The sequence below is a fragment of the Oncorhynchus mykiss genome, chromosome 9 (assembly GCF_057628025.1).
Source record: "Oncorhynchus mykiss isolate SJ-2025 chromosome 9, ASM5762802v1, whole genome shotgun sequence".
Classification (NCBI taxonomy): Eukaryota; Metazoa; Chordata; class Actinopteri; order Salmoniformes; family Salmonidae; genus Oncorhynchus; species Oncorhynchus mykiss.
The window spans coordinates 8,702,594-8,714,592 of NC_143030.1; the positions used below are offsets into that span (position 1 = coordinate 8,702,594).

General features: G+C 42.3%; 1 protein-coding gene across 1 annotated transcript in view; it reads right to left on the reverse strand.

Moving 5' to 3' along the window:
- Positions 1-6,742: 6,742 nt before the first annotated feature.
- The window catches only part of cyp26b1 (cytochrome P450 family 26 subfamily B member 1), a 35,439-nt gene continuing 30,182 nt past the window's right edge, over positions 6,743-11,999 (reverse strand). Inside the window, exons 6-7 of the mRNA XM_036987185.2 lie at positions 11,302-11,583; positions 6,743-10,141 (exon numbers count right to left, since the gene is read on the reverse strand). Coding sequence (XP_036843080.1) covers positions 9,731-10,141; positions 11,302-11,583 — 693 coding nt within the window. The 3' untranslated portion in view covers positions 6,743-9,730. The remainder of the gene's footprint in view (positions 10,142-11,301; positions 11,584-11,999) is intronic.

Genomic DNA, 11,999 nt, shown 5'->3' on the forward strand with positions numbered 1-11,999 from the left:
TTGATGCACCTGTACTGACCTTGCCTTCTGGATGATAGCGGGGTGAACCTGTATGCCCAGAGGGGTTCCGTGACAGGCGCTGTCAAACAGGAAGTGATTCTGTAAGATGGACAATTATGAACCTCAGAGAGAGTAAACTCCTCAGAGATGAGAGAGGGTGAGAGTCAGACAGAGAAATGACATCACTTCCCTTTATGTGTCAGTATGTGCTCTCTCTAACGCTTAAAGTCTTCCTGCCATTGTCTCTATTTCTACATCTGACTGTTTTCAGCTATTTCACTGTTCCTGTGGGAGACATTTCTACAAGGACAAGGATGCCACGAGCACATTCTGTTTTACCAGAAAACTTTTCTAGTGGCTCTTATTGTATCAATGTTTATTCTAGAGGCAGATCGCTCAAGATTGACTTCTAAATTGGACGTCTGTCCATGTCCGGAAGACGTCAGGGAAACGCCTTCAAAACCTGAGCACTATTAACCGTCACGTAGGGTTGGGTTTTCTAAGGGCGTTGTGGAAAAGGGTAGCGGACTCCAGATCTGAAGAATCCCAGCGGTAGACACTCACTTTATTTATTTTAACCCTATGCCAAACCTTAACCCTTAACTTAACCATTCAGAGTTAATGACTAAACGTAATGTTTTAACCCTATCCCAAACCTTAACCCTTAACTTAACCATTCAGAGTTAATGACTAAACTTAATATTTTAACCCTATCCCAAACCTTAACCCTTAACTTAACCATTCAGAGTTAATGAATAAACTTAATATTTTAACCCTATCCCAAACCTTAACCCTTAACTTAACCATTCAGAGTTAATGACTAAACGTAATGTTTGAACTCGATCCCAAACCTTAACCCTTAACTTAACCATTCAGAGTTAATGACTAAACGTAATGTGGAGGAAAAAGTACAAAATAGTCATACTTAACTTAGTAAAGATGTAAGGACCAACGCTGGAGAAGAGAAGCAGGAAGGGGGAGTAGAACATTCCATATGGAACTGACAACAAACAGGACAGAGACAGCGTCAGAACCGCTAAGACAAACTAACATTAATCCTGAGGCAGGGAACAGACAACAAACAAGACAGAGACAGCGTCAGAACCGCTAAGACAAACTAACATTAATCCTGAGGCAGGGAACTGACAACAAACAAGACAGAGACAGCGTCAGAACCGCTAAGACAAACTAACATTAATCCTGAGGCAGGGAACAGACAACAAACAAGACAGAGACAGCGTCAGAACCGCTAAGACAAACTAACATTAATCCTGAGGCAGGGAACTGACAACAAACAAGACAGAGACAGCGTCAGAACCGCTAAGACAAACTAACATTAATCCTGAGGCAGGGAACTGACAACAAACAAGACAGAGACAGCGTCAGAACCGCTAAGACAAACTAACATTAATCCTGAGGCAGGGAACAGACAACAAACAAGACAGAGACAGCGTCAGAACCGCTAAGACAAACTAACATTAATCCTGAGGCAGGGAACAGACAGATATAGGGGAGGAGATGACACAGGGGATTGAGTTGAGGTGAGTCCAATAATCGCTGATGCGGGTGACGGGGGGGAAGGCAGGTGTGCGTAATGATGGTAGCATGAGTACGTAATGATGGTAGCACGAGTACATACTGATGGTAGCACGAGTGCGTAATGATGGTAGCACGAGTACGTACTGATGGTAGCACGAGTGCGTAATGATGGTAGCATGAGTACGTAATGATGGTAGCACGAGTGCATAATGATGGTAGCAGGAGCGCGTAATGATGGTAGCACGAGCGCGTAATGATGGTAGCACAAGTGCATAATGATTGTAGCACGAGTGCCTAATGATGGTAGCACGAGCGCGTAATGATGGTAGCACGAGCACGTAATGATGGTAGCACGAGCGCGTAATGCAGGGGGAGCCTGGGGCCTTTGATCGCCAGGGACGGAGAGCGAGAGGAGGCAGGACAAAAGATACTTTAATAGAAAATGACTCAAGTAAATGAGAGTCACCCAGTGAAATACTACTTGAGTTAAAGTCTAAAAGTATTTGGTTTCAAATATACTTAAGTATCAAAAGTAAAAAGTAAAATTATTAACCATTTAAAATTCTTTACATTGACCAAACCAGGCGGCACAGTTTTCTTGTGTTATTTTTTATTGACGGATAGCCAGGGGCCCACTCCAACACACACCATGTACAAAGGAAGCATTTGTGTGTAGTAAGTCCGCCAGATCAGAGGCAGTGCGGATGACCAGGGACGTTCTCTTGATAAGTGTGTGAATGAGTGACTAAACGTAATATTTTAACCCTATCCAAAACGTTAACCCTTAACTTAACCATTCAGAATGAGTGACTAAACGTGATGTTTTAACCCTATCCAAAACGTTTAACTTTGAAATGTGATGTTTGCAGAAACTGGAGAGTGCAGAGCAGGAGCAGTCAACCCAGGGTGTTTTTAAACACTTCGAAATCTGACGTTTGGAGCAACTTCGAAAATCTGACGTTTGGAGAAGTGTGGATAAACGGAATCGTATAAGAATCTGAAAATGAGTAATAGGTAAAATACTATTATGCAAAACTATATAAAAACGATATCCTTCGCCTTTTGGTATTTCAACGAGTTCAAATTAGCATGCTGAGCACTCACATCACGAGGGTTTCAAAATAAATGTACACATACATGTTATTCAATTATTTCACTCACACTGCTCTCGCACGTCAACAAACGTCTGCATAGCCAGGTGCTAAAATAGAACTTGGTTCTATTTGTGACGCTTGACGCGCTGCAAGTCCCTCCCCTCCCATCTCCTCATTGGTTTTAAGGAGCATATACTTACGTGGGAGATTGAAAGAAGAGGTCCACAGTCCAGTCCAGTTGGCGATGGTAATGCACCTTAAAGTTGGTGGCCAACCAACATATAAAGTCCACAGAAGAAGATGAAGCCTGAAGGAGGAGAGGTTACTAGAAGACTGAAGAAGGAGAGGTTACTAGAAGACTGAAGGAGGAGAGGTTACTAGAAGCCTGAAGGAGGAGAGGTTACTAGAAGACTGAAGGAGGAGAGGTTACTAGAAGACTGAAGGAGGAGAGGTTACTAGAAGCCTGAAGGAGGAGAGGTTACTAGAAGACTGAAGGAGGAGAGGTTACTAGAAGACTGAAGAAGGAGAGGTTACTAGAAGCCTGAAGGAGGAGAGGTTACCAGAAGACTGAAGGAGGAGAGGTTACTAGAAGACTGAAGGAGGAGAGGTTACTAGAAGCCTGAAGGAGGAGAGGTTACTAGAAGACTGAAGGAGGAGAGGTTACTAGAAGACTGAAGAAGGAGAGGTTACTAGAAGCCTGAAGGAGGAGAGGTTACTAGAAGACTGAAGGAGGAGAGGTTACTAGAAGCCTGAAGGAGGAGAGGTTACTAGAAGACTGAAGAAGGAGAGGTTACTAGAAGCCTGAAGAAGGAGAGGTTACTAGAAACTAACTCGGTTTACCCTTTTATCTGTGGAGTAATTGTCAGAGTAGAGAACCTTGTGGATTACAGAGTAGAGAACCTTGTGGATTACAGAGTAGAGGACCTTGTGTATTTCAGAGTAGAGAACCTTGTGTATTTCAGAGTAGAGGACCTTGTGGATTACAGAGTAGAGGACCTTGTGTATTTCAGAGTAGAGGACCTTGTGTATTTCAGAGTAGAGGACCTTGTGTATTTCAGAGTAGAGAACCTTGTGGATTACAGAGTAGAGGACCTTGTGTATTTCAGAGTAGAGAACCTTGTGGATTACAGAGTAGAGGACCTTGTGTATTTCAGAGTAGAGAACCTTGTGTATTTCAGAGTAGAGGACCTTGTGTATTTCAGAGTAGAGAACCTTGTGGATTACAGAGTAGAGGACCTTGTATATTTCAGGTAAAATAACAACCCAATGCAGCGGCAAGTAGCCTCGTGGTTAGAGCAGGTAGCCTGGTGGTTAGAGCAGGTAGCCTAGTGGTTAGAGCAGGTAGCCTGGTGGTTAGAGCAGGTAGCCTGGTGGTTAGAGCAGGTAGCCTGGTGGTTAGAGCAGGTAGCCTGGTGGTTAGAGCAGGTAGCCTGGTGGTTAGAGCAGGTAGCCTGGTGGTTAGAGCAGGTAGCCTGGTGGTTAGAGCAGGTAGCCTAGTGGTTAGAGCAGGTAGCCTGGTGGTTAGAGCAGGTAGCCTGGTGGTTAGAGCAGGTAGCCTAGTGGTTGGAGGCAGGGTAGCCTAGTGGTTAGAGCAGGCAGCCTAGTGGTTAGAGCAGGCAGCCTAGTGGTTAGAGCAGGCAGCCTAGTGGTTAGAGCAGGCAGCCTAGTGGTTAGAGCAGGTAGCCTAGTGGTTAGAACAGGTAGCCTAGTGGTTGGAGCGTTGGGCCAGTAATTGAAAGGTTGCTGGATCAAATCCCTGAGCTGACAAAGTAAAAATCTGTTGTTCTGCCCCTGAACAGGCAGTTAACCCACTGTTCCCCTGAACAGGCAGTTAACCCACTGTTCCCCTGAACAAGGCAGTTAACCCCACTGTTCCCCTGAACAGGCAGTTAACCCACTGTTCCCCTGAACAGGCAGTTAACCCACTGTTCCCCTGAACAGGCAGTTAACCCACTGTTCCCCTGAACAAGGCAGTTAACCCCACTGTTCCCCTGAACAGGCAGTTAACCCACTGTTCCCCTGAACAGGCAGTTAACCCACTGTTCCCCTGAACAGGCAGTTAACCCCACTGTTCCCCTGAACAGGCAGCTAACCCACTGTTCCCCTGAACAAGGCAGTTAACCCACTGTTCCCCTGAACAGGCAGTTAACCCACTGTTCCCCTGAACAGGCAGTTAACCCACTGTTCCCCTGAACAGGCAGTTAACCCACTGTTCCCCTGAACAGGCAGTTAACCCACTGTTCCCCTGAACAAGGCAGTTAACCCACTGTTCCCCTGAACAAGGCAGTTAACCCACTGTTCCCCTGAACAAGGCAGTTAACCCACTGTTCCCCTGAACAGGCAGTTAACCCACTGTTCCCCTGAACAGGCAGTTAACCCACTGTTCCCCTGAACAGGCAGTTAACCCACTGTTCCCCTGAACAGACAGTTAACCCACTGTTCCCCTGAACAGGCAGTTAACCCACTGTTCCCCTGAACAGGCAGTTAACCCACTGTTCCCCTGAACAGGCAGTTAACCCACTGTTCCCCTGAACAGGCAGTTAACCCACTGTTCCCCTGAACAAGGCAGTTAACCCACTGTTCCCCTGAACAGGCAGTTAACCCACTGTTCCCCTGAACAGGCAGTCAACCCAAATTAATATAGGATGGTTGAGAGTTTGTTTTTTATATTTCAACCTGCGTGTCCCGATCGCGTCTGGTGTGGATGGACAATATTAAAAATTAAGGATGATGATTTTGAGCAACATCGAGTTTTGTCCCAAATGTTTCCATGTTAAAAACAAATGTGTTGTTCTGGTCCTGAACCCAAACAAAGACTACATTGATATGACTGTATTGTTCTGTGTTCTTCAATGGGAACTGTGGTTGTGTTACATGATTGATTCTGTTCATCAAAAGATCTGTTTGTGGTTATGAAGCAATGGTAGAGTAACGTATTGTAGTTCCACACCCACACACACATCTATACGTGCACACACACACACACACAGACACACACACAGAAACACACACAGACACACACACACAAACACAGACACACACACAGACAGACACAGGCACACACACACACACACAACCTGCGTTTCTCCCTCTGTGACCAATATGGAGGGGGTCTTTCATGACGATGAGAAGAAACAGGGCCGGCTCAGGGTCTTTCATGACGATGAGAAGAAACAGGGTCGGCTCAGGGTCTTTCAGGAACCACAGAAGAAACAGGGTCGGCACAGGGTCTTTCATGACGATGAGAAGAAACAGGGTCGGCTCAGGGTCTTTCAGGAACCACAGAAGAAACAGGGCCGACTCAGGGTCTTTCAGGACGATGAGAAGAAACAGGGTCGGCTCAGGGTCTTTCATGACGATGAGAAGAAACAGGGCGCATCAGGGTCTTTCAGGAACCACAGAAGAAACAGGGTCGGCTCAGGGTCTTTCAGGACGATGAGAAGAAACAGGGTCGGCTCAGGGTCTTTCATGACGATGAGAAGAAACAGGGCGCATCAGGGTCTTTCAGGAACCACAGAAGAAACAAGGCTCTAGCCATTTGGAGGCCCTAATAGATTTGGTTGGGGTTCCGAACAAATTTCATGCAATTCTACTAATTTTGCCATGTGGCTCAGATATAACTTTTTTTCTTCTGTTTTACTGCTAATTTACTGAAATTCTACCCATTTCGCCATTTTTAGATAGCTGGCTAGATTTACCAATCGAGAGTGACTGTCAGTGGCTGACATAGGAGGAAAAACTGGTGATGTTCAAATTTCTCCTTGTGTATTCGACTATTTTAACTCTCAATAGAAAGTTGAGACGCCGATTGAGATCCTAAAAAAATAAAAGATGTGTAACTAAGCGAGGGCTGACCGCTGATGTCGCTCATCCCTGGAGCCAACCCTGAGAAGAACCTTGTAAAAGTGGAGCATTGGAACTACAGAACCACGGAATCACAGAACCACGGAATCGTGCAACCATGGAAACCCCAGAACAGAGAAACCATTGACTGGTTTGGTTGATTGTTGATGTGTCCCTCGGGTATTTGGACAGCTAAATAATCGTTAGAGAACTATTGATTGATTTATCAGTTGACATCGGACAATTGAAATAATCGTTAGTCTTAATTTTCACATTATATTTTATTACAGGAGTACATTTTAAGAATCACAGTTGAAAAACACTCATATTTGAACTAAGTGAATTGTTGGGATCTGTAAAAATGAAATACACATTCTGTACAGAAAGACAGACAGACAGCGATAGACATTTGCATCCCAAATGACACCCTAGTCCCTAGTTAGTTCACTACTTACCATAGGACTCTGATCAAAAGCAGTATAGGGAATAGGGTGTCAAATGGGACACAAACAGAGAAAATAACCAATGAAGTCATGTGACACTTCAATACTGAACCTCGCAAGTAATTGTCTTCTTAATATTAATAATAAATGAATGTGGTGATAATAATAATAATTATTAGTATAATAATTATAATGATAATTATAATAATAACCCAAAATAAGAATAATTATTACAATAAACAATATTAACTTATTCAACGCTGTTTTACAATATAACTGAAATAATTCATATCGTACTAAATATAAAGATATTTACCAACAAACAGACTTTTGACATTTATACTAAATCTCTGGAAATATAATAAAAATGGCAACTTAAAATAATAATATTTTATTACAATAAGAAATATTAATAGTCAATAATAATAATATTAGGGTATTAGATAGAACAGGTGTTAACTCATGGCTTACGTACTAAACACAAGAATCAGAATAAACAGAACTCCCTCTTTGCTTTTCACAAAATACAAATATTTGCTAAGTACAATTTTAAAATACAATAAAAAAAACGAGAAATCTCACTTGCAATTTATATATGATATATATATATATATATATATATATATATATATATATATATATATATATATATATATATATAACTGTCATCTAGAAACACACAAGCAGCTCACTGTACTTATAGTATGTGTAGACAATCAGTGGTGTAGTTGGTCCCAGAATATATATATCTGTAGAAGACGGTAGTAGAATATCATTTATAGAAGCTTTTCCCAACAGTCCCTGGGTCCTAGCTCCCTCCAGATAAAACTCCCAACTGTCCAAGGATTTTCGGGATTTTGTTTCAGAATGTTCCAGAATGTTCCGGAATGTTTGTGAATTCCAAAAATGTTTGTGAGTTCCAAAAATGTTTGTGAGTTCCAGAATGTTTGTGAGTTCCAGAATGTTTGTGAGTTCCAGAATGTTTGTGAGTTCCAGAATGCTTGTGAGTTCCAGAATTTTTGTGAGTTCCAGAATGTTTGTGAGTTCCAGAATGTTTGTGAGTTCCAGAATGTTTGTGAGTTCCAGAATGTTTGTGAGTTCCAGAATGCTTGTGAGTTCCAGAATGTTTGTGAGTTCCAGAATGTTTGTGAGTTCCAGAATGTTTGTGAGTTCCGGAATGTTCATTAAGTTCTAAGTGTTCTTTTGCCGAGTTATAAAGGAAGTAGTTTTGTTTTGGAAGTATTTTCTCTCCGTATCCATGATGGACATTTCCTGGTGTTGGGGTTACTAATAAGTTCCAAAAATGATTCTGATTGTGCAATCGTCTCACGTTGTTAAATCTCATTAGCTAATAAAGTTTAGATTTTTCTTGAAATCAATTTTGCATTTTTGTGTTGATAAAGAGGAGCAGCTAGTCAAAATGTCACCTTCACGTCCCACAGAGTACAACAACACTCTGCTCCAACTGAAATACAAAACAAAAAGAAAGCAACTCTCAAGCAGCAAGTATATAGGTCTCCTCTCCTCCTCCATCTGTCTCTCTCTTCCCCTCTCTCTCTTTATCTCTCCCTGTCGTCTTCTCTTTCTTTATCTCCCCTTCTCTTTCCCTCTATCATTCTTCCTCCAGCTTAGACGATTCTGATAGCTTTAGAAAAATGGTTCTCCTTTATATCCGTAACACATCCAGTCAAGCAAAGAGGCAGATATCAGGCCAAGCGACGGACACACGGACACATCGTCCGATGACATCATAGCACAGATTCGAGGGTTTGAAGGGGAAGGGGGATGATTGGGAACAACTGATCGTCTCTTATGTGCAGGTTGAGTAAAAAAAAATAAAAAAATGAAGATATGAAAATACGTCCAATGAAAGATCCCCTTCCACACCTGAGCTATTAACACACAATCCTAAAGTCCTTTCCAGCTTTTGAGTCTCTCTTTCGCATTCTCCCTGAAGTCCTTTATAGCAGAGGGTCTGTTTCAACCCCATCCTGGAGAATTATAGTCCATTTTCCGGGTAAAAACGCCTCACTTAACTAATCGTGATAGTTGATAGGTTGCTAGCTGGATTGTTTGAGAGACGTGTGTTAGAGCTGGAAGAATGTAAAACCTTACCACTTGCCAAGACTGGATTTGGAGCACCTTCATATATACAAGTGTGTATGAACCCACCTCTGACCCTTCTCTCTCTAGCTCTGGATGCTTCATTCACTTTAAGAGTCTCTCTCTCTCACTCCTGTGTAGATTATCCTGTCTGTTATCCTTTCCCTAAGCTTCTTAAATCATTATACCCTGTTTTATCCCATTATGTCGTTCGTTCTTCCCTACCTCCATCCATCCCTCTAATCCAAATACACTCCCCTTAAGAATCTGTTTCCTAATTGTGCATAACTTCTCTCAACATTAAATCTTCTGTTTTTAATTCATTCATTATATTACATTACTTTTCATTTTATACATAGTTTTGTATATTTCTTGGAAAACAAACGGAGATTATACACTTTTTTTTTGGCAGCATTCTGTTCTTCTTCTTAGTCTCCCAGAAAGTTCCAATGACCTACCAATAGCACGACAAAAGAGAAGGAATCGGAATTCAGAATGTTCCTTTTTAGAGTTCAACGGAGACATCCAACATTCCAAGACATCAGCAAAATGGGGTAAAAAAAAAAAAAGGATGCTAGATCAGTCCTGACCTCCCATCCTCCTTTTATTCTCTCTGCCATGTCCTCCTCCTCTCTCTCATTTCTCCTCCCTCTATTCCATCCCTCCCTTCCTCTTTCCCCCGTGCTTCGTCCAATCCAAATCAACGATCTACACCGCGGCTCCCAGCAGCTCTTCCGTCTTGATGTCAGCTAGTAGATCTGACGGAATCTCGTTCTGGTTAGAATCCAGACCGTAGAACTTCACCTTCAACCCGTCCACTGGGTGAACCACCGGCACCGTCACCACTCTAGGAAAATTCCGGGTCGCCAGCTCAAACCGGCTGGTGCTGGCCAGCTCGATGGCCAGTATACGGAGGAAGAGAGTGGCGAGCTGTTTGCCGAGACAGGAGCGGATGCCGCCGCCGAACGGGAGGTAGTGGAAGCGTCCCTCCTTGTCTTCGCTGCGTTCCTGGGAGAAGCGGTCAGGGTCGAAGGCGTCCACGTCCTTGAAGACGGAGGAGGTATCGTGTGTGTCTCTGATGCTGTACATCACACTCCAACCCTTCGGGATCTGTACCCCCTGGGGACAGAGAGAGAGAAACGGGGAAGAGTCATTTACAAGACAAGACAACGGACAAGACAAAATACAAGACACAATATCAGAGAAGACAAGACAACATATAAGAGAAGATAAGACAACAGACAAGACAAAATATAAGAGAAGACAAGACAAAATATAAGACAACAGACAAGACAAGACAAAAGACAAAATATAAGACAAGACAAAATATAAGACAAGACCAGAGAAGACAAGACAAATGACAAGACACAAGACAAGACAAAATATAAGAGAAGACAAGACAACATATAAGAGAAGATAAGACAACAGACAAGACAAAATATAAGAGAAGACAAGACAAAATATAAGACAACAGACAAGACAAGACAAAAGACAAGACAAAATATAAGAGAAGACAAGACAAATGACAAGACAAAATATAAGAGAAGACAAGACAAAATATAAGACAACAGACAAGACAAAATATAAGACAACAGACAAGACAAGACAAAAGACAAGACAAAATATAAGAGAAGACAAGACAAATGACAAGACAAAATATAAGAGAAGACAAGACAAAATATAAGAGAAGAAAATACAAAATATAAGAGAAGACAAGACAAAATATAAGAGAAGACAAGACAACAGACAAGACAAAATATAAGAGAAGACAAGACAACAGACAAGACAAAATATAAGAGAAGACAAGACAACAGACAAGACAAAATATAAGAGAAGAAAATACAAAATATAAGAGAAGACAAGACAACGGACAAGACAAAATATAAGACAACAGACAAGACAAAATATAAGAGAAGACAAGACAACAGACAAGACAAAATATAAGACAACAGACAAGACAAAATATAAGACAACAGACAAGACAAAATATAAGAGAAGACAAGACAAAATATAAGAGAAGACAAGACAAAATATAAGAGAAGACAAGACAACGGACAAGACGAGACAAAATAATAGACAAATGACAAGAAAACACAAGAAGACAAGATGGGAAGGGAGAGAGAGAGAGAGAGATTAACAGATGACACAATACAAATATGACACTCACTCAGAGATAGATGATACTAGTATATAATATATATAAATATATAACACTACACTCACTCAGAGATAGATGATACTAGTATATAATATATATAAATATATAACACTACACTCACGTCTAGTTCAAATGTCTGCAGGGCCGTCCTGTAACCCCCAGACACGGGCGTGAAGAGCCTCAGCACCTCCTTAATCACACAGTCCAGATACTTCAGACTAACGATGGTGTCCAGACCCAGTTCCCCCTCGCACAGACAGCCGTTGTGGAGGATCCCCCTGGTCCGGAGCTCCTCTCGTAACTTCTCCAGGACGGCAGGGTGGCGTAGGAGCTGCATGATGAGAGAGGTGGAGGCACTGGCCGTGGTGGCAAACGCTGCGAAGATCAGCTCAATGGTCGCCTCCTGGAGACGAGGGGAAGAGGAAGAAGAGAGATGTGTTCATTAGGATGAGGTCATCTGTAGGGAAACTAATATTAAAACTACACTATAGCACCGATATCACTCTGAAATACATTGATCTGTGATACTAGTCAGGGTGATCTGTGATATTAGTCAGATATCCAATACATTGATCTGTGATTCTAGTCAGGTATCCAATACATTGATCTGTGATACTAGTCAGATATCCAATACATTGATCTAGAGAGGTAGAGAGGAAGAGAGAGGTAGAGGTAGAGAGGTAGAGAGGTAGAGAGAGGTAGAGAGGTAGAGAGGTAGAGGTAGAGAGGTAGAGAGGTAGAGAGGGAGAGAGGTAGAGGTAGAGAGGTAGAGGAAGAGAGGTAGAGAGGTAGAGAGGGAGAGAGGAAGAGGTAGAGAGG